The sequence below is a fragment of the Candoia aspera genome, chromosome 2, assembly GCF_035149785.1.
Source record: "Candoia aspera isolate rCanAsp1 chromosome 2, rCanAsp1.hap2, whole genome shotgun sequence".
NCBI lineage: Eukaryota > Metazoa > Chordata > Lepidosauria > Squamata > Boidae > Candoia > Candoia aspera.
In genome coordinates this window covers 80,314,196-80,340,881 of record NC_086154.1, presented here as the reverse complement: position 1 = coordinate 80,340,881, position 26,686 = coordinate 80,314,196, and the positions used below count along the sequence as shown (strand labels likewise).

The 26,686-nt window shown below is 36.1% G+C and overlaps 1 protein-coding gene across 2 annotated transcripts in view; it reads left to right on the top strand.

Moving 5' to 3' along the window:
* Positions 1–26,686, top strand: part of RAPGEF6 (Rap guanine nucleotide exchange factor 6) — a 171,051-nt gene that overhangs the window by 120,465 nt on the left and 23,900 nt on the right. Inside the window, exons 9-24 of one of the 2 annotated variants that reach the window (XM_063292322.1) lie at positions 2,047–2,183; positions 3,081–3,239; positions 3,779–3,931; positions 5,277–5,441; positions 6,840–6,947; positions 8,127–8,330; positions 8,965–9,073; positions 9,944–10,187; positions 11,273–11,430; positions 14,052–14,066; positions 16,608–16,848; positions 17,618–18,001; positions 19,350–19,561; positions 21,098–21,221; positions 21,965–21,988; positions 25,948–26,168. In XM_063292322.1, coding sequence (XP_063148392.1) covers positions 2,047–2,183; positions 3,081–3,239; positions 3,779–3,931; positions 5,277–5,441; positions 6,840–6,947; positions 8,127–8,330; positions 8,965–9,073; positions 9,944–10,187; positions 11,273–11,430; positions 14,052–14,066; positions 16,608–16,848; positions 17,618–18,001; positions 19,350–19,561; positions 21,098–21,221; positions 21,965–21,988; positions 25,948–26,168 — 2,658 coding nt within the window. Of the gene's footprint in view, positions 1–2,046; positions 2,184–3,080; positions 3,240–3,778; positions 3,932–5,276; positions 5,442–6,839; positions 6,948–8,126; positions 8,331–8,964; positions 9,074–9,943; positions 10,188–11,272; positions 11,431–14,051; positions 14,067–16,607; positions 16,853–17,617; positions 18,002–19,349; positions 19,562–21,097; positions 21,222–21,964; positions 21,989–25,947; positions 26,169–26,686 lie in introns of those variants that run through there. The other variant, XM_063292321.1, reaches the window with a different exon arrangement.

Genomic DNA, 26,686 nt, shown 5'->3' with positions numbered 1-26,686 from the left:
AGAGGTCTCTTGTCCTTCCTATTCTATTGTCTTCTTCCACTTCCGTGCATTGCTTGTTTAAAAATAATTCCTTATCTCTTCTGGCTAACCTCTGGAATTTTGCATTTAATTGGGCATATCTCCCCCTATCACTGTTGCCTTTTGCTTTCCTTTTTTCTTGGGCTACTTCTAGTGTCTCAGCAGACAGCCATTTTGCCTTCTTGGTTTTCTCTTTCTTTGGGATGTATTTTGTTGCCGCCTCCTGAACAATGTTGCGAACATCTGTCCATAGTTCTTCCGGGACCCTGTCTACTAAGTCCAATCCCTTAAATCTTTTCTTCACCTCCACTTCATATTCTTTAGGGATATTAGTGAGCTCATATCTAGCTGATCTGTGGGTCTTCCTTAATCTCTTTAGTCTGATCCTAAATTGTGCAAGAAGAAGTTCGTGATCTGAACTACAGTCAGCTCCAGGTCTTGTTTTTACCAATTGTATAGATGTCCGCCACCTTTGGCTGCAAAGGATGTAGTCAGTCTGATTTCAGTGTTGTCTATCTGGGGAGGTCCATGTATAAAGCCGTCTCTTAGGTTGTTGGAAGAGAGAGTTTGTTATGCAGAGTGAGTTGTCTTGGCAAAATTCTATCAGCCTATGTCCTGCTTTGTTTTGTTCTCCCAGGCCATGCTTACCTGTAATTCCAGGTGTCATTTGACTGCCCACCTTAGCATTCCAGTCTCCCGTGATGAAAATAACATCTCTTTTAGGCGTGTTGTCCAGTAGGTGCTGCAGATCCTCATAGAACTGCTCTACTTCAGCTTCTTCAGCATCTGTGGTTGGGGCGTATATTTGGATCACTGTGATGTTAGATGGCTTGCCCTGAATTCGAATTGAGATCATTCTATTGTTTTTTGGATTGTATCCAAGCACTGCTTTAGCCACTTTACTATTAATTATGAAGGCTACTCCATTTCTTCTGTGGTCCTCTTGTCCACAGTAGTAGATCTGGTGGTCATTTGATGTGAAGTGGCCCATTCCAGTCCATTTCAGTTCACTGATGTCCAAAATGTCTATCTTGAATCTTGACATCTCCCCAATAACCACATCCAATTTGCCCTGGCTCATAGATCTTACATTCCAGGTTCCAATGGTGTGTTGATCCTTAGAACATCGGATTCGCCGTTCACCACCAGCACCTTCGGCCGCTAGCCATCCTTTTGGCTTTGAACTAGCTGCGTCATCACGTCTGGGGCTAGTTGAACTCATCCTCTGTTCCTCCCCAGTAGCATTTTGACCATCTTCCGATGGTATACCGACATATCTCTGGTTGTACTGATCCATTGAGTTTTCACGGCAAGAATACTGGGGTAGGTTGCCATTACCTTCCCCAGGGATCGCATTTAGTCTGACCTCTCTGTCATGACCTTCCCGTCTTGGGTGGGCTTCATGGTTTAGCTCATGGCATCATTGAGGTGCTCAAGCTCCAGCACCATGACAAGGTAACGATCCTTTGCTGAAGAGTGTGTGGTTGGAGCCTGATAAATGTGAATGTTCAGGGGTGGGGGAGTTTGTTCTGGAACACTGCGAGTTGTTTTGATTTGAGTTGGCTTTAGTTTTATTGTGAGCTGCTCAGTTTTATTATATATAGGATGGGTGGTCATATAAATCTTTTTAAATCAATGAAGACATACATACATACATACATACATACATACAGTACATACATAAAAATAAATCTTATTATAGGAAAATGGTTGCTACAACTTTTTTGCATAGTGCTTAATGTTAAGTTCTGTTCTTATGCTGTCTGTCTGTCTGTCTATCTTACCCGTCCCCAGTTTAGCATAACCGTTAATAACCCTTCCATATGATTAAAACACGTTTTCAATGTATAAAGCTAGCATTGAATTCAAGTCAGTGAAGTTACCTATGTTAATTAGCATGAATTATGAGTGATAGAGATTAAAATCCAGTCTTGTTATAAAGACTAAATAACATTTGCCAATGTACATGATAGTTCTACTTTATAAAGTATATCATTTGCATTTAACATACACATTTTGATCCACTAGAACAATTACTGGAATTCATGCATCAGCTTCCAGCATTTGCAAATATGACTATGTCAGTAAGAAGAGAACTTTGCTCAGTAATGATATTTGAAGTGGTAGAACAAGCTGGAGCCATCATCCTTGAAGATGGGCAAGAGGTAAGTAAGGCATGATGCCGTGAAATGTTACTATATTATACATGGGATACATATTTTTTTGTGCTTCTCTATTGAGCACAGAGGATGACAATTTGAATAATGTTTACTGAATACATAGAAGTGTTTGCCTTCATTATATATAATGAAAAGTTCCCAACGTTTAGTATTCCCTACTGGGTCAGATGAGGGGGAAGTGTTACCTTTTGACTGACAAGTATATTGAATGAAACATCCATGAGGACAGCTAAGTTATGTACCCTTGCCATCACTTTATGGTGACCGTTTAGATTCCCCAGCTGTCATATATGCAAGTACTCCTGCATCACCGAACAAGTTGGCTCTATTAACGTGTATTTGGGTAATATGCTTTTTAATTTTCTGTATTTTATATTCTGTATATACTTATTCTGGAAAACATTCATTTTCAGATTATAACGTTATTATATCATATTTCCTACTTCTTTCATATTCTTCCTCATCCAGTAGAAACTCCTTTGTATTCATATTTACATCCCTTAGGTTTAGTTTCTCAAATCCTTCTGCTAATCCTTTTCTACCTAGCCACAATAATATGTCCATTATCTATTTGCAAATATCAGTGGGGCTAGGGGTCATACAAGAACAGACTGTTTACCTTAAGGCAAGACCTGGTAGAGTGTGGTAATTGGCAGAAATTCTTACTTGCTTCTTGATTTCTGATTGTTTTTGTATGATAGAAGGGTTATGATAATTAACATAACTCTAAATTTAATCATTTTATTGCTACTTGAGCTGTCATATCATTGTGACAGCTATGTATAAACTGGACTTTTATCAGACCTCATGTTTATGTGTTGATCGAGGCTTTTTGATTCATAGCAAGATAACAGAGATAATTTTATCTGTTTTTTACTTTAGCTTGACTCTTGGTACGTTATTTTAAATGGCACTGTGGAAATTAGCCGTCCTGATGGGAAAACAGAAAGTCTCTGTATGGGAAATAGTTTTGGGATTACCCCATCTCTGGAAAAGCAACACATGAATGGTGTGGTTAGGACCAAAGTAGATGACTGCCAGGTAAGATAGATCATCTAAGAGTAAAATACTTCACCATTGTGAAGCTTGTTATAAACAATTAGAATATCTTATCCTTTAAAATAATCAAGGGTTTATTCAACTGTGACAACCCAATACCAACCAGATGTCTGCTGCTTCCCTGGCCATTCCCAATTTTCTGTGAATAGAAGTCTTTACATGATGCTGGATATAGCACTTATTCTAGAAACAGATTAGAACTTTTTATTTGTAACTTTTTTACTCATAATACCACTTCTTCAGAAAGAGTAACTACTTGCTCTTATTTAATCTTTGGTTAATTGACATCTGCGTTCCACTGAAATGTGAGTAGGACCATTTTATTTTTTGAAATCCAGTTCTCAACCAGATCTGTTCCACTGAGCATATTATTGGTGATTGTGCTTAACGAACATTTATCTTTGAGAATGGATAAGCTGGAAATGACCTGATTTTTATTCATTGTATTAAAAGAAGTTTGGCAGTAGATTTTTACATAATACTGCTGGTTTTTTTTAATTGCCTTTTTTATTCTGGAACAGTTTGTATGTATAGCCCAGCAGGACTATTGGCGTATTTTGAACCATGTTGAAAAAAATACACACAAAGTGGAGGAAGAAGGAGAAATTGTTATGGTGAAGGAGCACAGAGAACTTGACCGCAGTGGAACCAGAAAAGGACACATTGTCATTAAGGTAATCAAAAAATGACATCTTAGTAAGGATTCATTAATCTCCAGCTTTTATGAATATAATAAGGATAGTCTTCAGGATAAAATCTTGTTTCTTATAGTAAAGTCCTATTAAATAACTTAAATAACTAAGTTACTCAATTTTATTTATTTATGTAAACTACTTAGAATACTTGCTTGCAATTAAAAAAACAAGAACAATACCAGAAAAAAAAAGATATATAAGTGGCCCAAAGACAGACATTCAAACAAAAAAGCATCCAACGGGGCTCCACCATCAACATGTGTGAATAGTCAGTCTTCAGTATATTCCTGAACATCATTAGGGCGGGAGCTATTCATATATCTGGGGTGATATTATTCTAGAGGGCAGGTACTGTTGGCAGATGCTGGGAAAGCCTTTAGCCCAGGAGAGGTCAAAAAAGTCACACACCAAGCATTTCTATAAAAATAATTTATTTACAGAAAGCAAAAACAAAAGCAAAACATTTAAAGGACTTAGCTCCCTTTGGAGCAAGCCTTGCTTGCTACATATCGGCAGAGAGAAAAAAAGGAAGTGAGAAAACAAGTCCGGGCAGGTCCTCCCCCCAGGCTATTTTGCATGAAGCACGTGCGAGGAGACAATCACTTGCAACCTTTTTCACCCGGCCAAAATGACTAGGCACAATAATCTATTAGTAGGAAAACCTCAACAGGTACCACAACAGAGAAGGCACACTTCCTGGGTTCCACTAGATTACGCTGCTTGATCAGTGGAACCCAAAGTGATCCACTGTGCCCAAGCAGTCCATCAGATAACCTGGCCCTATGCCATGAAGGACTTTACAGGGAATAACCAGCACCTTGAATTGTAACCAGAAGCCTACTAGTAACTAATACAGCTCATGGAGCAGTAGGTTCACGCAAGCATAGTGAGGCATGCCTACCACTGCCTGCACCCCTGCTTTTTTGGACCAGTGTGAACTTCTAAGAGGTCTTCAAGAGCAGTCCCATGTAAGTGCATAACAATAGCCTGTTCATCAGGTGACTATGGTGTGAATGACTATCTGAAGGACTTCCAGTCCAGGAAAGAGGTGGAGGTGGTAGTTACCACACTAAGTGCATGAGTGGATAGTGAGACAAGAATGGCAGAGTTTATCATGAAACAGAAACAACAAAGGGATAGCAAATACTTACTATGAAGGATTTTAATATGAGGGATTTTGGGGATGGGTGGGCAAATAATTGTTTTAGCATAAAGGTTTGTGAATGACATTTCGGAACTGAATTTATGTACCACTATCTCTGAATGTACCATGGTTGATGACACTACAGAATTAAGTTGTCAGGAGATTCTCTTTGTTTTTAAGGCTACACCTGAACGCCTCATTATGCATTTAATAGAAGAACACTCTATTGTGGATCCAACCTACATTGAAGACTTTTTATTAACATTCAGAACATTTTTGTCAAGCCCTCTGGAAGTTGGGGACAAACTCTTAGACTGGTTTCTGGTCGACAGTCTCAGGGACAAGGTTGGTTCCTAAATTGGAGATTACTGGTTAGGTTTTTCTTATTGTTGAATGTTGGAAATAAATGTTGCTTTTGCTGATGAAAACTAGTTGAATTTTTTTCTGCATGTTATCAGATATGTTTGATCTTCTGTGCAGTATGATTGAGAGATTAGATTATCAAACAAGATTCATAAAATTTTATAACATTAACTAATTCTGTGCGATTATTCATGCTATGCTATCAACAAGTAGTATCCCAAATTAAGCTCATTCTGATTGTTCTTAATTTTTTTAGATTTTTAATCCTGCTTTTATTATTTTTATAAATAATTTTATTTTAATAAATTTTATTATTTATTAATTTATTAGTTATTAATTTATTAAAAAAATTAAGAAACATACCTCCCTCTAATTAACTCTCACCAAAGAAGATTTGGAGTTGTTTTAAAATATGTAAAATCAAAGTGGACATAATTAAAAAAAAACCCCAAGAAAATGGACAATAAAGCATCTGGCTGGTAGGATTTCTTTCTGATCTTTACCCCCTATAATAGGCTCTGCCATTCCTCATTCACTGAGACAGAAAAAAAGTAATTTTCACTTTCCTACTTTCTTCAGATGGATACAACTGTATATGTACAAAAATATTACTGAAGTATTTTAAAAGTTTACCAGTTAATATTGGCTACTGGTGTACTTTAGAAATTGCGGAGACATAAATAATGGTGATTACATATACAAAGTTACTGCAACTCAAAATGTGGAGTAATATTTTATGTGTCTGAGTATTTCTTGCTATAGATTGATGAAGTAACTAGGAAATGGCCAATATAGGTGTAACTGGGCTGTGATTTATAGCCAAACTGAAGAGTCTGTTCTTGCTTTGCTGGCTTTTGAACTTATTATCAGCACTACAGAAATTTTGAAGTATTGGTTCCTTAAAAAGTCTGAAAGTTGCAAGAAAAGATCCACAGACCTCTAAATATTAAGTTTTAGTCTTTCTGTATAATAGGAATGCACAAATTTTTGTAGGCTAGAATCCACCCTTAAGTGGCGTGCCTTGGGGACACACTCTAAAAAGCAGTAGGGCCAGAATAAAAACAAATTTTGATTTTTAATTTAAAATAATAATATTTATTTAAAATTATTATGTTCCAATCATATATTTAATCCTTTCTCTGAATGTCATAAATTACAACTTTGAAATTCTCTCAGGGCTGCTCTGAAATCTTTTGGAGACAGCATGGATCCTTGGGGCTTTGAGGTTATACTATATTAATGATATTTTTTTCTTTTTAAAATTGGTAATTAGAAACTTTGATAAACTCATAAAATGAAAAGATAAATAGTTTAAGCATTGATTTATCTAGATACTAGTAGTAGAATTGTATTGAAATGGCAACTTACATTTGTTTTTAGGTTACTCGAGTTGTACTGCTATGGGTGAACAACCATTTTAATGATTTTGAAGGAGATCCAGCCATGACAAGATTTTTGGAAGAATTTGAAAAAAAATTGGAAAATGCGGTAGGGCCCAATATAAACTTCTATATTTTCTATATTTTAAATATATATATATTATTTCTGTAAATACAATCTCTGATCTGTTCATTTTTGGAAACATTTTTAGAGGGGTGTTCTGTAGGACATTCCTATTTGTATTTTGTATGTCATTCAGGAGAGTATATATTTTAAGCCTGTATTGTTGGACCTTCCTTTGACATGACAGAGTTCTGCTGAATAATCCAGAATCATGGTCATCAGGAGGATAGTCCTTTGGAATCTGAACATTACACTGAGTAATTGTCATAATGGTCTCTGATTCACAATGTGGCATTTTATGCCTCATTGGATTTTTTTAGAGCTGACAGATTTTTGGTGAGAATCCTGTAGTCCATGTCTACCACAGCATGGCTAGACAGGGCTCCACTGTTCTCCTCAGTATTTCTTCAACTGGTCATTTGCTCATTTGTCAACTTTGCTGGTTGAAAGCTCTCTCCAGTCTTTCCCTCTAAATAGAACTGCTTAGTTCCAAAGAGACTAGCATTTGTTCTTGGTGTTCAAGGACCATATAGGGGTTTTGGAGTCTTCCCCCAGCATTTTCCTAAGTCAGTAGCAACCACTATTAATCTATGTTATGAGCCAACCAAGCAGCAGTAGTGCCTACTTGATATCTTGAGATCAGTTCACAAGAACTGTGGGGCCAGAATTATGCAAGGCAGCTCTACCTGGGCTCAGTCTTCTATTTGATTCAGGCTTTGGAACAGCTATTTCTCATTGGTGTAGTAAGCTAGATATTTATCCATAAATGTGAGTCACGAAGACCTTGATGAATGAGAGCTGGTTACTGATGGAGGTTCTTCAAGTGAATTCACACTTCCCATCCTCCCACCCCCACCAGCTTCGCATCAGAATTCCTTCTAAAGGTTCCGTTGTGTCACTCTTAGAAACTGACAGGAATAGTAAGAGTTATGCCTAATCATGGTTGATATCCATGGCGCATAGGACTCCTTCCAAAAATCTAGAATGATTTGAACATGGTGCTGTGCAGGTTTAAAAGTCATATTTGTTAATTCACAAATTTCCAGTCAGAGAAATTAAGTTACAGGTGAGTAATAATGGTTACATAAGCCCCCCACCCCAATATTTAGGTTTCCATGTTGTTGTAGATGCAGAATATTCATGTGTTTGTCTGACCATTTACAGAAAATGAAAGGACATCTCAGGTTATTAAACATTGCATGTGCCGCAAAGGCAAAGTGGAGACAAGTCACCTTGCAAAAGCCTTCTAGAGAGTCACCACTTTTCTTCAGTCTTCTTGGAGGGAGCGAAAAAGGTTTTGGTATTTTTGTAGAGTCAGTGGAACCAGGAAGCAAAGCAGCAGAAACTGGGCTTAAACGTGGTGATCAGGTAAGGTTAAATTTTAACAGTTACATTTTTTATCTTTTGTTTAAGTGATACACAGTTAGGCAAACACATTCAGCTGAATACACTGAGCACCAAGATGTTTTCTTTTGGCTTAGTTCAGATGCCCCAGCCAAATAAAATACCTTGTTTTCCTTCCAACCACAACTAGAAATCTTTATTAAACTGTGACTTTTGTTTCTTGTGTGAAGCCAAATTATGGCTAGGTAAAAGCGTTAGAAATGCTGATCTCTTTCTTGTGTACTGAGAAAAAAATAAGGGAGGAACTAAATCTGAGGATATTTATGATGAATAAAATGGGATTTCATAATGGAATGTGAAGCTCAGCCTGAGTTAATAATAATATTAATATTATTAATAATATTAATACCAAAATTATACAGGTTTTTCTTAAATCATCAATTAGATATTTAAAAAGTATGAATTGTGGAAAACAGACCCTACTTGTAAGTTGTTATAATCATCACATGGAAATGAAAATTCTGAAAGACAAACATAAATCAATATAAGAAAAGAACTTGATTATAACTTGTTTTGTAAAAGTGATGGTTTTATAAGTAGTAAAGTATTTGAGAAGCATGGTTTCTTACAGGCTTATCTCAGATGTGTTATTTTACAGGTAATGGAAGTAAATGGGCAAAACTTTGAGAACATTACATTTTCAAAAGCTACTGAAATCTTGAGAAACAATACTCATCTTTCCATCACTGTAAAAACAAATATTTTCGGTGAGTATCTGTTAGAGACATTGGCCAAGATCCTAAGATCTGTCTCTAAAGCTGTCTTGTGGCTCTGACTTCAGTGAATTTTTTAAAAAATTCTTCCTTTGAAGAAAGGGACTGGATTTTTAAACAGTAAAATAAGTGTGCTAAGCTTTCTTATCCAGTAAAATGGGCAAAACAGGTGAATAGCATAGCAGTTAAGACGGCATGGTGTAAACAGCCTAATTCACAGGATTGCTGTAATGAGGACATTTGCTCTTTTTTAAGCTGGACTGGCATAATTTGAGCATGATTAACATCCAGACTTACTTCCAGATATTTTCAGTTCAGTTCAGAGACAGCTTTTCGCTTATGTGCTCCATCAGAGATGTGCAGTCTGTACCCTTGAGTATCCCTTCATCATCCCCTAGAGCACTCTTAGGGTGGATAGGGCTGAAGCATTGTGGGAGGGAGCTTAAGGTGGTAGGCTTAAGACACCTATTTCACTTCTTCAACCCTCCTCTTGAAAATCATGAATTCTCTCATGGGTGTTACGTGTTATGGAGTAACCTCCATTAAAATAACACCTTGAAATTTTTGATCCATCTAACCTAATTTAGTGTAACATCATTAGCCATACCTTCTGGGACAGCTGGATGCTTAGTTACTTTAAAATAAATGGGTGGTCACCAGCTGGAAAAAGTTGAACAGTGCTATGCTGCACATCATCAAATTGGCACTAGTCTACAGCAGAACTTCTGTAGAGAGAGTTTGATAAGATTTACTACTGTTCTCTTTGACTTTCTGTGAATTTTAAATACCTTCTTTGACACTAAATATATATTTTTAAAAAGCAGTATGTTCTAATGAAAGAATATATTTTCAACATTTTTACAGTATTCAAAGAGCTACTTAGTAGGATAGGACAGGAGAAGAATGGAGTTCCGCATATTCCCAAAATAGCAGAAAAGAAAAATAATCGTTACTCCATCCCAGATATTCCTGGAGATGTGGAACAGATGTTTCCACGTGAGAAAGGAAACAAGAAAATCAAAGCAAACACTGTGTCTGGAGGAAGAAACAGAATCAAGAAAATTTTAGACAAGACACGATTCAGCATCTTGCCTCCAAAACTATTCAGGTATGATAAAATATTAGAATATATTTTTAAGGGAACTGAAAATGTTTTGAGGTGTGGAAAAAATGAGTCCTACTGATGATCCAACTGTGAACAATTTCTTGTCCAGTCATCCCTTTTATTTAGTTCTTGAACTTTTTAAAGAAATCCCTGCTTATCAAACTCTTCTGTTCTAGTACTAATAAAAATTAGAATTTTCATGCTAAAGGAGCCATCTTCACTGTTCCAAGCAAGCTAGGATTAGTACACATACAAGGACATAATGTCTGGCTTTAGAGCTGTATTAAAAGTGGCATTGTTAGCATCTTGTTAGAATTCAGGGGAAGGTTTATCAATTCAGCGTTGATAGAAAAGGAATTTGCTCCGTATTAGCTTCAGGTTATGGGTAGTCCTTAGTTAACAGTGGTAATTGGGACCAGAATTTCTATTGCTAAGCAATGTGGTCATAAAGCGCGATGTCACATATCCATGCTGCTTAGCAATGGCATTTCCAGCAGTCCCTGGTTACTGTCATTAAGCAAGGATCATGCAGGTCATTAAGCAAGGACCTCACATGATCATAACTTCTGACTTCCTGCTGGCTTCCCTATTGACTTTGCTTGTGGGAATATTGCAAATTGTGGTCACGTGATCATGGGGTGCTGTGATGGTCAGAAATCTGGGCCAATTGCTGAGTGCCTGGATCACAGCCTTGTGACCATGGGGGTGCTGCTCTGGCTGGACTTTGAGGACCGGTTGTAACTACCACTCATTCAGTGCTGTGGCAAGTTTGAATGGTCGCTGAATGAGTGGTTGTTAAACGAGGACCACCTGTATCATAGACTTGTCTTTTACACCAAAACCAGGAAAGCCAAATAGCATACATTTTGCTACTTAATCCAAAGTTCCATAAATAATTTATTTCTTCATTTATGTCAGCAGTGTGGGTGTTTCTATACAAGGAATATTTCCATCTCTGTCTCTGATTTCCAGGCTTTTAGTACTTCTAAATTTCTTTGGGGTTCCTCCACCACTTAACTTACATACTTAATAAAATAATTTCTTTTCTGGATCATCTATACTGACAGTTTTCTAATACTCTCTTACAGTGATGGTAGTGTAAGCCAGTCACAAGATGACAGTATTGTGGGGACAAGACAGTGCCGACACAGTTTGGCAATTATGCCTATTCCAGGCACACTTTCATCCAGTAGTCCTGATCTCTTACAACCCACAACTAGCATGCTGGATTTTTCAAATCCTTCAGGTGAAATAAGTCTCTTTTTTTGTGATACTTGTCTTACTAAAGCTCTTCTATTGAAAAAAACCTCAGTTGTTAATTGTTGTTTATAAATCAGTATTATGAGTTCATTAATGGCTGATTATTTGTTTTGCCAAGGTTATAACTCACCTAATGGACTTTGGGCAGTGCAATCAAGTCAATTGCAAAATAGAAGAATGAAAGTAAAAGCGCATCATGAACAGTTAAAGTAGTATCATCAAAAGCCATTAATAAACATCACAGATACCCTTAAAACCAGCTACTCTAATCTAAGGCCAAATTCACAGTAGAACAAAATTGCTTTAGCCTGTCTATGAAAGATCAGCCGGGTTGGGGCTACCTGTACCTTCAGGGCAGGGATATTCCATAAAATGGGGGCATTATTAAGAATGTCTGAAGTTCACACGTCGTCATTCTTGCAAGGAGGGGATTGCTGCAACAAGCCCTCTCTAGATCCCAGGATTGGATGGGCTCAATTCTGGCAGGGTATTCTTTGTCATGTCCTGGGGTTGCTTTCAAGATAATATCAGCACTTGGAATTAGGTACAGAAGCCTATCGACAACCAGTGCAGCAACTTCAAAATAGGGGTTATTCCAGTCTGTCAGGGGTGTCTGCTGCATTTTGTAACAGTTGTAGCTTCCAGGTCATCTTCTAAGGAAGGCCCACATAGTGCATGTTACAGTAATTCAACTGAGTCGTGATCAGAACATGGGCTACTGTTGCTAGGGCATTCTGGTGCAAGTAGGGTTGCAATTGGAAGAGCAGCTAGAGCTAAAGTCTCCCCTGGGCATGGTTTTCTGCTGTTTCAGCAGGATCCAAAAGAATCCTGAAGTCACAAACTAATTTGGGGAGAGTGTGATTCTATCAAGAGTAACTACCAGAGTTGATGTTACTAAGTTGCCAAGATGTCTATTGATGGCTGGCAACTTTGACTTAGTGGGATTTATGATGGGTTTGTTTTGCCATATCCAATTCAGGATTTTAGTGGCATTGCTGACTTGGTCTAAAGTGGCACTGCATAAATGGATGATGTCAATGTATTGATGACATTTCATTCCAAGCTACTCCCCTGCAGTTTCATATATATGTTCAGTGTACTTGCTATAATCTTTGTGGTTTTGATCCATCCTTGTAAATATGGATAAACCATAGTACATCATCTTTTCCAGCATGTTTAGAAATGTCAATACTCTAGTTAAGTAAGAACAAGAATCATATACAGAGATTTAAACAGAATTTATGTTTAAATTTATGAATTTAGTAGGAAAAATAAATCATACATATATAATTACTAATGTCTTTAATTTACATGGTGTACCAAAAGCCAGACCCCATAGGCCAATCACAATGTGTTTTATTAATTTTTTTTCAGAGAAAATGTTACTGTACGTAGGCATGTTCAAAGGTTATGCATCAAAATAAATAAAAAGTGTTTAGAAGAAAATGGCAACCAATTTGAACATTTAATGTAATTTACATAATTAGTTGTCTCTGGGACCTGACTTTCGGTGCTCTGTATATAACTTGTAGAATCTGAAGAATATGATACACTGAGTATTAGGTGTCCACTGGTACCCATAACCAACTAAATTATGTAAAATGTTTTGTTAAAAGCAAGTGCATTGTGTCACAAAATGCCTAATCTGGAAAGGAAGAACCTGTGGCCTGCTAGATGCTGCTGGTCTATCATGCCTTATCATTCATTACTGGAAGTTCTGCTTTACCAGTATCAGAGGGCTACAGGTATCCTGCTCGTGCTGTACAGCAGTGTTTCTTAAAGTGTGGTCCTAGGACCCTTGGGGTTCTCCCAAGACCGTCTCGGGTCCACGAAATCAAAATTATTTGCCAGCCTATGTTGAAAAATAATACAATATTAAAACCCCATCCAGTAATTGTGAGAAGTGGCAGTGGCAGCAAATGCATCAATTTTAATTTTTAATGAGGTAAATATTGATAAACAACCCATACAAACAAAAGCTCTTTTGGAGTCCTCCATAATTTTTAAAAGTAGGAAGGGGTCCTGAGAGAAAAAAGTTTAAGAAACACTGCTATACAACTTGGGGGTGGGGAACCCTTTTCCTGAAACAGACAAATGAACCATTCATTTTAATTTGTAATTATTAGTTTATAGCCAGATACATGCATTAGATAATTTCTGCTCTAGAGGCTATTCAGTAATTTTACTTTTATAAAGGTTTGTAAGCTTGTGAGTTGCCATCTAAACTCATTCCTAAGTGTTTATCAGTTTGTTCTTGTCTCATTATATCTGATCTAAACTGTTTTAGATCAGATATAGTTCTAAACAGATTTATATCATATTATTTCCTGGCAAGTTTATTATGTGTCTGAGAGAGATAAAAAGGCTGAGGCTATTGCTTGTGTTTCTGTATATTGCTTCAGCACCATTTATGGTATGGTTTTATGTGTGTATAAGAGAGCCAGTTTGGTATATTATTTAAGGCACCAGGCTAGAAACCAGGAGAGTGTGACTTCTAAATATATATGTTTAGAATGTTTAGATTCTTAATACAGGGAATTATTTAAATGTTTTTATTCGTGGCATAACATCTAGATTCTGACTTTCCCCCTTTTTTTCATTCTGCAGCAGTTGGCTTTTACTGTAAGTATTCCAATCAGTGAAATTATGATGGGTGGGGTATTTTTTTAAAATGTGAATATTTTAATATTAGCATATTAAAGGCTTCACGGACTAAACTATTTCAGGTGATAGACAACAGTGTTGCTCCATGTGTGTGTGTTTTAAAAAAGCTACCATGTCAGGAAAGATTTTTAGACTATTCTTCTAAGTAATTGTTTTTTTGTATGTAGGGAAATTATTTTATATGAATAGAGAGAATGAATACAATTCTCTCTTCTTCCCAATCTGCAGCTGAAAGAATACAGTGAAAAGTTTTCAACCTTGTGTTTTCTCTGCATGTTTGAATCAGGTTCTGAGATGGAGTCATGCCTGCCTCTTGTGTTTCATTCTGTAAAGGCTATTTTATAAATCTAATCATTTGCAGAGTGTTTGCATATGCATTTGTGTTCAGGATAGAAATATTAGAAGAAAATAAAGATCAGTCCATTTAAATTATGTATCATTGCCCTCTCATTTGGATTTTCCAAACCAGAACATATATCACGTAACAATGCTGTTTAACAAAGCATGAATTATCCATAAGGAAAAAGCAATCAATACACTATACTTGAAGTTTAGTAAGCTTTATTGATTTATGAGACACTTATTTCTTCTCATAAGCCACATCAGGTTAACAATTGCAGTTCTTTCCTTGGTAGCATTATAAAGCATAGTATCAGATAAACAGTAACCTAGTTGATAGCCATTAAGAGGATCAAAACATCCAGAATAGTTACAGGCTTTTAAAAGGCTTTTTAAAGGGGTTTAAATCTCAGAGAAATGACATACACTGCGTGCACAATTATTAGGCAAGTTGTATTTTTGAGGATGAATTTCATTATTGAACAACTACAGTGGTCTCGGTCAATCCAAAATGTTAATAAACCTCAAACCTGAATATTTAAGAAAGTAAAAGTGAGGTTTTGGCTTTCTTAGAAGCATATCTATGTGTGCACAATTATTGGGCAACTATTAGTGTGCAGAATTATTATGCAACTAAATGAAAAACGAAAATTCCATCTCGTTTATTTTCATCTGTTAAAGTGAGAATAATAAACAAACAACTCAAAATTTACAAGGGAACATTTCTGACATTTCAAACAAAAAATCAGTGACCAATATAGCCACCCTTCTTTGCAATAACAGTCATAAGCCTTCCATTCATGGAGTCTGTCAGTTTCTTGATCTGTTGATCAACTTTTTGTGCAGCAGCAACCACAGCCTCCCAGACACTGTTCAGAGAGGTGTACTATTTTCCTTCACTGTAAATCTCCCGTTTGAGAAGGGCCTGCAAGTTCTCAATAGGGTTTAGGTCAGGTGAGGAAGGGGGCCATGTCATTATTCTTTCATTTTTGAGGCCTTTACTGGCTAGCCACGCAGTGGAGTACTTTGATGCATGCGATGGAGCATTGTCCTGCATAATCATCATGGTCTTCCTGAAAGATGCAGACTTTTTCCTGTACCACTGCTTGAAGAAAGTGTCTTCTAAAAACTGGCAGTAGGTTTGGGAGTTGATTTTGAGTCCATCTTCAACCCGAAAAGGCCCAACTAGCTCATCTTTAATCATACCAGCCCATACCGGTACCCTACCTCCACCTTGCTGGCGTCTGAGTCAAAGTGGAGCTCTTTGGCCGTTACTGATCCAGCCACGGGCCCATCCATCTGGTCCGTCAAGAGTCACTCACATCTCATCAGTCCATAAAACCTTTGAAAAATCTGTCTTCAGATATTTCTTGGCCCAATCTTGCCATTTCAACTTATGTGTCTTGTTCAGTGGTGGTCGAGTTTCAGCCTTCCTTACCTTGGCCATGTCTCTGAGCACTGAACACTTTGTACTTCTGGGCACTCCAGGTAGGTTGCAGTTCTGGAATATGACAGCACTGGAGGATAATGGGTTCCTGATAGCTTCACGTTTGATTCTTCTCAAATCTTTGGCAGTTAATTTGCGTCTTTTTTTCTCAACACGTTTCTTGCGACCCTGTTGACTCTTTGCAACAAACCGTTTGATGGTTTTGTGGTCATGCCCCAATATCTTAGCAATTTCAAGTGTGCTGCATCCCTCTGACAGACTTTTTACAATCTTTGACTTTTCACAGTCAGTTAAATTTCCTTTTTGGCCCATTTTGCCTGAGGAAAAGAAGCTGCCTAATAATTATGCACACCTTGATATAGGGTGTTGATCTCCTTAGGCCACACCCTCCCTCATTACACAAATACACATCACCTGATATGCTTATATCCAATAAGCATTCAGGTTTATACAGCTTGGAGGTGGAAAATATGCATAAAAATGATGATATGGTCAAAATACTCACTTGCCTAATAATTGTGCACACAGTGTACAATGTAAGGTCCTGTTGCTTTATCCAAGAACAAAATAATAAATACATGTTTATGGGAAATATGTTTTATTGCAAGTCAATTTTCTATAAAAGCCAAAAAATATGTATAATTAAAAATAGAAACAATATTTTATCCACTGAAGGGAAATAACATGTTATTTCTTTTTTGTTTTGAACTCAGACATTCCTGATCAGGTTATAAGAGTCTTCAAAGCTGATCAACAGAGTTGTTACATTATCATCAGCAAAGACACTACAGCAAAAGAAGTTGTAAGCCATGCAGTACATGAGTTCAATTTGGCAGGAACCCCAGAGACCTATTCTCTGTGTGAAGTTTCTGTGAGCACTGAAGGAGTCATCAAACAGAGAAGGCTTCCTGACCAGTTCTCAAAGTTAGCAGACCGAATTCAGCTCAATGGGAGGTAAATAGTTTATTTTATAATTGAGATAGACAAGAAAGAATACTGAAGAGTTAGCATTTCTTACTGTGAACAGATTTTATTGCCTTTGATATGATACATAATTGCCAGATTATGTTAAATAAGAAAAGTAAAAATGAAGTGTTGCATAACAGATATTTCATAATTAAAATACAGATAGCTCACAACATAGAACTTTAAACCACCACCACAAAATAGCCGCTGAGAAATACTACATCACAGATAAAAATATTGACCTAACCGAGCTGTAACCACCTAAGATTATACATTAATGCCTTCTGAAAAGGAATGTAGTTTCTGGGAAAATGAAAAGACTACTTTAGAAGCAACTTTCAGAGCATAGATGTAGCTGTGGAAAAGTAGTGCAGATAGCAACGTTTTTGTGGAAAGGCAACCATATTTTATATCAGTAATTTATATAAAAGCCTCACGACTGGTGATGAAGAGTAATGGTGCAAAAATAATTCAATAGAACTAAGGGTTTGGGGTGAAATTGAACCTCTTGGTTTGTATTAATGAACTTTTCTCCTATCCTTCCCTTCATTCCACAAACCTGCTTCTAACCTCCATAGTGATTTTGAAGAGATACAGAGGGCAGCAGGGTGAAAAGGGAATATTTTGTCTCACAGATACAGTTCCTTCAGTGGAAAATCCCTTTTGTAAATTAGTTTCTTTATTACGTGAGACTAGAATTCTGCAAAGTTGTTAACTCTGTACTAAATCATATATGCTTCTCTCACTGTGCTTTTAGGTATTATTTGAAAAATAATATGGAAACGGAGACTTTGTGCTCAGATGAAGATGCTCAAGAATTGCTAAGAGAGAGCCAAATCTCACTTTTACAGCTGAGTACTATTGAAGTGGCTACTCAGCTCTCAATGAGAGACTTTGAATTGTTTCGAAACATTGAGCCTACTGAGTATATCGATGATTTATATAAGCTTGAATCTAAAACAGGAAATACTAACCTGAAACAATTTGAGGATGTTATTAATCAAGAGACATTTTGGGTTGCTACAGAAATTCTATCTGAAGCAAATCAGCTGAAAAGGATGAAGATTGTAAAACATTTCATAAAAATTGCTCTCCATTGCAGAGAATGCAAGAATTTCAACTCTATGTTTGCTGTTATTAGGTTGGTTATTTTCTTTTGAAAAATAACAGAGTAGCAGGAAACTGAAATATAAGTGGAGTACTTTTGAGATTTGAAGATCATAGACTTTATCAAAGAAACTAAAAAGTTACTGGCAAACATAAGATGAACTTGACAGCTTAGTACATATTTATTTGTGAAGTTTTAGATTTTTTTAAAATTTAGCAGTGGATACTTAGATGTATTGAGTAGACATATGTACATCCATTTGCTGGCCCATAACAGTTTTTGTTTGATCTTCTCAAACAGTAATAACCCCAGCAGGTGGCAATATTGAGCCAACCTTGGCTGATCTTGAAAAGCAGAGTTGGTTGGTTAGTACTTCGGTGGGAGATCACCAGGAAATGCAGTAGTGGGGCTGTGGGCTAAACTGGAAAACTGGGGGAAGAAATCCCAGAACAACTTCCACATCATTGCCTAGAAAATGGACATGTCCATATAATCATGAGAAGTTGAGCTTGACTCAAAATAATCTTTACATTTGAAAATGTTAACGATCAGACCTTCTTAGTTTTTGTTTTGGTAGAAATCATTTATAGAGAAATAGTGGCAATGTTTTAATATGATTAAGTATTCCAGAGATCACAAGCCACAACTTTGTATATTGTTGTCCCTGTCATCTTCCTTTGGGACACAAATTCTCACCACTATTTTTGATCATAAGGTATACATCGGCAGGAGAGTCAGTTTGGTCCAGTGGTTAAGGCACCAGGCTAGAAACTGGGAGTGCATGAGTTCTAATCCTGCTTTAGGCACAAAGCCAGCTGGGTGACCTTGGGCCAGTCCCTCTCAGCCCTAGGAAGAAGATGGCAATGGCAAACCACTTCTGAAAAACCTTGCCAACAAAACTGTAGGGACTTGTCCAGGCAGTCACCAGGAGTCAAGACTGACTTGAAGGGACAAAATAATAATAATACATTGGCAGGAGTTTTTATCTCAGTTAAGGCTAACCAGAGTTTTTGCTTAATCCAAGATAACTTTAGTTGTGGTTTATCACCTCCAATGTAATGTTAACTGCAGCCTGAAGTAGAAATCTATACTCGAGTACAGAGATGTAAGGAGAAAGGAGAATGATAGTTATGCTGGCGCTACACCACATTTCAATTGCTATACGATATCTAATCAAGATGCTGATGTGCAAGAAATAGTTTTCTACAAGCCCAGAGAGATTCCTGTAAGTAGTTTTCTAGGAAATACTCTTCCCTAAAAATTGTAGGGAGGAATTGCTGGCATTTGTTAAAAATTTGCTCTGTTTTAAAGGTATACATTTTTTAAAAAGTACATTAATCTTTAATACTCACAATAATAACTATTAAATAATTTCTTGCAGTGGTCTTAATCTGGCACCAGTGGCTCGACTCAGAGGTACATGGGAAAAGTTACCAAGCAAATACGAAAAACACCTTAGAGATCTTCAGGATCTTTTTGATCCATCTAGGAACATGGCAAAGTATCGCAACATCCTTAGTAGTCAGAGCATGCAGCCTCCAATTATTCCATTATTTCCAGTTGTCAAGAAAGATATTACATTTCTGCATGAAGGCAAGTCTGGACACACAAAAAAAGATAAAATTTTCTGAGCTTTATAGTATTCAACTGATATTTAAAAACAGCTAACTAGAATGTATTCAGCTATTTTTCTTTTAAAGCCCTATGGCCCACCAAAAATAAATTTCCACCTTTCCACTATGAGTAGAGGCCTACCATACCTGTAGAATATATTATTATGGTTGATCGCAGTTAGCCAGACGTTTAGACTGGATTTGGCATTTTTATCCACCTATTGAGTCCTTCCCGAGGACCTGGGATAGGCAGATGTTGTTGCTGTTATTATTTTTTAAACTTGTATGCCGCCTGACTCTCAACAACTCTGGGCAGCTCACAACAACGAACAAAAAACTACAATAAAACATAATAAGTAATGTAAAATAATTTTAAAAAATGGCAGGCATGATGAAATGAGGGGTCTCACTCTCCCTCGTCAAAGGACTGGGTGAAGTGCCAGGTCTTCATGGCTCTTCTAAACCATAGTAGAGTGGGGGCCATCCAGCTCTCATGGGGAACCTCGTTCCAGAGGACAGGTACTGCTATAAAGAAGGTGCACTTCTGGAGACCTGAGAGATGACATTGTTTATTCAAAGGAACCTGGAGTGTTCCAATCCTGCAGGATTGAATTGGCCAGGCAGATGTTACGGGGAACAGGCAGTCCCTCAAGTAACCAGGCCCTATGCCATGTAGGGCTTTATGGATAATAACCAGTACCTTGAATTGCATCAGGAAGCAAAGTGACGATCAGTGCAGCTCACAAAACAGAGGTGTTATCTATAGATAACCCAGTAGCAAGCAATAAAGGATTTTTTATTTTTGTAGGTATGTATGTATCTGTGTATATATCTATGCATGTATGTATTAATGTTAAAAGGGTGAGGGATGAGAGAAAAGGGATAAATGATGATTATATGTAAAAGACGATTGTTTGTTTTTTGTGAATATCTGAAGAGAAATACTTATCAGATGCAATGTTCCATACTATGCTGCTGCTAGGATCTCACTTTATATACAACATTTATAATAAAGGAATATTACCTTCCTTTCCACCTGATAACCTAGCTTCCAAATATTATGGGGAATGAGGTGTGTATTTCTGTGTATAATGAAAAAAATGTCCATCTTTTGTATCTGGATTTAAGAATTGATTCTCAGACTGAAAATGTTGAAAAGTGAGGGAAAAATAAATACCCTTTCCCAAACTAAGAAGCAGGGGTGGAAATTAAGATAACTTCTTTGCTATCAGTTTCACATCCCTTTTATTATTGAAAATTCAAAGGGAGTTCAGATCTACTGTTACATGTCATTTTTGCTGTCAGCAGCTGGTGTTTAAAAAAAAATTGGATGTGGATATTTTGGGGGTAAGACTGGCACCTCTCCCTTGACTTAAAGCTTCTTGCGACTTCTTGCTTGTATTCAAGACTGTTAATATGTAATAATGAGCTGTAGCATATAAAAGAAATAACTTGTCAGCCTCAGAAGTATTTTGAAAAGTCTTAAATGCTTTTCTCACATATTTTAATTATACAGGAAATGATTCAAAGGTGGAAGGTTTGGTAAATTTTGAGAAACTGAGAATGATTGCTAAAGAGATACGTCAGGTTATCCGAATGACTTCTGCTAACATGGATCCTGCTGTGATGTTCAGACAAAGGTATGGAATTTGAAATAGAAAAGTCTGGGACATAAATAGTTGTATGTTTGTATTTGCATGTTTATTTTTTGTTTAATTTCATTGTTAACACTTACAGAAATGTGAATGGAAAGCAAACATATATGTTCTGTTAATTCTCAATACTTGCATTAAGGTCTGAATGATAATATAGCTAGTAAATCTTTTTTTTTTATGTTTGGTATATTGCAATGTATGAAATTTTAGATTAGGATTCTATGTTGCACAACCTAGAAAATAACCCAGCATGTCTAAGTTAAACCATTTTTTTCTTTAAATATGTAACCCAGTATATTTAAAAAATACAACTGTTATGTCTAAAATTATGCTAAACAAAATAGATAGTTAATGTTCATTACCTTTGAGATATAGTTCAACTTTCTACATATGAAAATAGATGAAAAAGGGACTAATTCTAGAAAACTAATGCAAGTTTAACTGGAGGCTCCTCTTCCTGTTGTCCTGTTCCCTAAACATGGTTTTTTTAAACCCCAACTCGTTGGGTCTATGTGTTTCTGTGTTCACCGTGTATTCTAACCAGTTTTGTCTCTCTATTCCATTGAAATAATTGTTTCACTGATTTGAGAAATGTTTTTACCTGATTGAAATTTTCATTTATTTTTCCTGTCTACATCCTTTTCCTTTCTGACTCTCAACTGTGATTTTTCTCCCCTTTGCTTTCTTTTTTAAATACATGCTTCATTGTATATGGCTCTTGCTTACAGGAAGAAGAGGTGGAGGAGTTTGGGGTAAGTGCAGAGATTAATGCAACTAAGACTTTAAGCAAAGTTATGCAACTTTTAACATTCTGCATCATCATTAATGCATGCACCTGAACAACAGCATGCATTTTATTAACCCTGCAATAGTTTTTTCTAACTACTTCCAAGTTTAAGATAAAACAGGTTTATGATGACAAATTGGAATCCACTTATTAATAAAATCAAAATTATATGCAAATCATAGTGATTTTATTTATTTTAAAGTTCTTGAAATTAGCCCAATTTAAGCTCGAATAAAATGTTTTTATTGACAGCTGATTTATTCCATGTGTTACCAATCGAAGCAAATATTTGTAGCTCAGGGTTGAACTGTGGAGTCCTTGGTGTTCTCTGTATATAAACTGAGAGCAAGGCCCACTCCCTTTTCGCACTGAAGATGTTGCCTAGTCTGGCAATTAAATGGCTGCAAGAAAACAACAAGGCTCAGAGAGCACCAAGGACTCCACATTCTGAGTGTTGCTTGAAGATTTCAAAAACACAGACCACACATTTACACATATCTGTTAATGGATAACTAACACATACACAGACGCCTGAACTTCAGAGAAACTCCATAGTTAAAAGATTTCCTTGAAAAATAAGGAATAAAATCCTAATGCTCAGGAATGGAAAAGGAATGACTAAATGTTGTTACCATGAGATGTGCCAGGGATGATCTGCACTGAAGTTCTTTGAGAGATGCCCAGTCCCCACAGATTAAGCCAAGTATCTTCAGAAGCCATGTATGGCTCGGTGTATCAGCATTAGAAGCTTCTGTGAAAGTTTAGCTACAGGTAGTTCAACCATTGCCATTATTGAAGTGAGCCTGCCAAAACACATAGGAATTCCAGTAAGTCACCATAAATTCCTTTCCTAATGTATTTGCACTGAGCACATCTGAAATGCTATTTCCATGTTTATGGAGTTTGGCAGTATTTATGAAATTCAGCCATGCTAGTTGCAGAATAAGCTCCAATCTATTATGTGTGAGAATTTAGGGACTATGTTCAGTTTCTTTCCATCTTTGTATAAAGTAACAAAAACATTATGTACTCTACATCTTGAAGGCATATTTAATGATGCAGTGACCAATTCATTTCAATCTTTTTGCTATCCTGACACAATAGTATGTAGTGGGTCCTGTTCTAGGACCATCGGGATGTACAAACAAGACTCTTTGTACATCAAAGAGTCTTGAATAACTTACTTCTCACTAAAGCATAACTTAGTGAGAACTTCCTTTAGATTATTTGTATTTTATAATACAACACTTTTGTATTTTTATATTACAATACTAAATACTAAGTTCCTAAAGGGGGAGGTGGAAGATGTCACAGAGAATTAATAGTTATTTCTTCTTGATTGCCTAGAGTAGGAAAACAAAGGACAAAATCTCATTTCCTTCCAGTATAAATGGTTACTTTGCAAAAATCAAGGAACATGAGCTTAATAACATGATTGTTTTTAGAAAAGTATACTTGCCAATTTTCAGTTGGCGAGATGTTAAATATATCCACAATGTATCCATAGCATATTTTAGATCAGGGAGATATGTTTATAATCTTGAATGTTATTGTTTGCATATTTTGCCTTTTCATCTTGTGGTTTGTGAAACTCCTTACGATAAATGTGTGCAACATTATAAACCTGCTGCTCTTCTAATGTTAATAAATTAGCAATCAGATTTCATAATGTTACAATTTTGCATTTATTTAAACCCATTGCTCTATTGTGTGTATTAAGTCTTTATGCCTTGTTATTTCAATATTCTTTCTTCCTTCCCATTGTTCAGATTCATGCATCTTTACCTTTACAAAATCTGACATCTGTTGTTCAGCACAAGTATTTCAGAGGATATGCCATTGAAATATTGCAGTGCTGGGATAAATCTTTCCAAAATTTGAAAATCTCTTTCATACACATTTTAAGATATTTTGGTTGATGAATTTGCAGTATATTTATATTTAATATTATGTTTTAAACTTTGAATTGTATAAGCATATCAGAAAGTAATAAATAACTATACTCCAAAGTGCATTTTGAGGTACATGATAGGCCTTACATGAGCATCAGCTTGAAATGATTGTAGCCTTGAAATTAGTTCTTACTTCTTCCTTTCAGAAAGATTAAACGCAAAATTATTGTAAGACTGTCAAGAAGTCTGAGTACACCTGAAACTTTAATTGCTTTTATCAAAAGGAACAAGGAACTTCTTTCTTATTTGATCTAATTTATATCTTATAAGAAAATCATACTTTACAACCTGATATTTGCTTCTCTCTTTTTCTTATTTTGCATTTTCTTCTCAGCTTTCCCCTGCCTTACTCTCTAGAAATCAATCATTATTTCATTTTACTTCCCTCCTCCTATTGCATCGTATGACAGAGATCCTAAATCCCTCTTCATTCCTATACTGTAATTTAGAGATCTTTGGCAGTTTACCAGAACACTGACTATTCACTCTTTCTCTCTTGCTCTTGTCCTTAAGAAAAGGAGGAAAAACCTCAGATTCATCTTTTTGGGCCTCATGAGTGTGAAATTTTTGTATCTGCCCTCTTTAAAATATAAGTGTTTGTAGTTCTTAATTACTATTTATTTACCACCTTGGAATAGATGGCTTTATATAATGATAAACATGTTTTTTTCAAACTCTTGCTAGAAAAATATGAAGAACGTTAAATATTTGTCATATAATTGGGGCATTTTGTCCTCTGCAAGTACCAGCAATGCCCTTTGCTGAATTTGAGGGTCTTGTTGAAGAAGCTTCACGTTTTGTAGCTGGTTTTCAAAAGATGTAGGGATTGCTGGTACAGAATCAGTGTTACCACAGCTCATGCTGAGTATTACTAAGTCATTTAATATTAACCATATTATTTAAACTGACCAAGGTGAAATCCCAGTTGTACTTTATAATAAAAAAGTGGAGAATTGGGAATTGTGAAAGTACGCATCTTAAAAATAATAAAGCTTGTTTATATCCAGAGGTATCCAGATTATATTACAGATACAGTAAGTATTATTGTTGAAGACAAAGCCCTTTTGGGGACATGACATACCTATCTTTATATCATTATGCTCTGATTCTACAAGCACAGATCACAAGCCATACATGTAGCTGAGTGACGTTGTACCTACATTCTCTCCAGCAGTTTCCCCCATTGAACTTCAACACAAAGTCTTCAGTTCAAAGCTTGACAATTGGCATAAAATAACAAAGAAAACTGTCCAGTAGCACACATAGGTCTTTCATATATGAATCTGTTCGTCGCAGTGGATATGCTCGCTCCCTTTGAGAAACAGAATAGTAGATTATAGCAGCTCTTGGGAAAGTCTCAAATTAATTCTGGTTGACAGTGATACCATTTGGTTTGTTCATAAAGATGTTAAAAATGCTGAACCTTTGTAACTGTTATGCAGAGTATTGTTACCAGCAACTGAGTGTAATATAAAGAAGTTTCTCCTTGTTTTTGAGATAATGGTATTTATGGTATTTTGTCCTTTCAGTTTCTTAAGCTCAGAAAAAGAGCGGAAAGGAAATGTAATACAATAATAACTTTGCACTTACTTCAACCTGCTGGGCCAGATTACTTTAATATCACTGAATTTAGAAAAATGGAGAAATTCATCTTCCATTACAAACTTAACTCCATATTTAGGTTTTCAGTTCAAGTCTGAAAGTACCCTAGCTTTATTCTTTAGAAGGAACTTACATGTATTTTGCCCAGTTTTTGTTCATTGCACACTTTATTTAATATTTTTTTCTGGATGTATTAATTCTGTTGCCAGTTTTGCAAGTTACTTTAGAACAAATGTGTTAACACTCCATCTCTTTTTAACTTGACATCAGCATGCGCTTTTAATAGAAGAACATTTTGCTTCAGTGTTTGCTGCTTTGATTCCTCATAATCAAAGCAAAGCTAAAACATAATGGCTGTTTTATTTTTCAGGTCACTGAGTCAGGGTAGCACAAATTCAAACATGTTGGATGTTCAAGGAGGTGCTCACAAAAAACGTGCTCGGCGCAGCTCCCTTTTAAATGCAAAAAAGTTGTATGAAGATGCTCAGATGGCCAGGAAAGTCAAACAGTACCTATCCAACCTAAACGTGGAAACAGATGAAGAAAAAATCCAGATAATGTCACTTCAGTGTGAGCCTACATACAGCACTTGTAAGTTAAAAAAAAAAAGTTTGGAAGGGTTGATGTTTGCACTAATTAAATATGAGGATCGTTTAAAACAGAATATTATATAGAATTTTCTGAAAACGCCTGATCTGTATTAGCATGTAATTATTTGAGCTTTGATTGAGTTGTATAAAATTGAAAAGGTCCTTTTCTACTACTAATCTTTGTGTTTGCCAAAATTCTCTTAGTACTTTGGATTTTTGCCAAGTCAGCACTTTGCAGAATTAAGGAATAATAAAAGTAACATAGTATGAATGCCAAGAAAATGAAAGGATGAAATATCATCACAAAAGGACATTAATTATGTCATTATAATGCAAAATAGGAAAATTAGATTTCTTATTAACATAGATTTAATATGTAAATAGTATTACAATCAGTAACAAGTTTCACTTTGACATTTAGAATGCATGCATGTATATTTCAATAATAAGCTTAAAAACATTTTGGTGATTAGTTCCAAAATGTAGTTTTCAGTTCCTATATAAAGAACAGCAGAAATG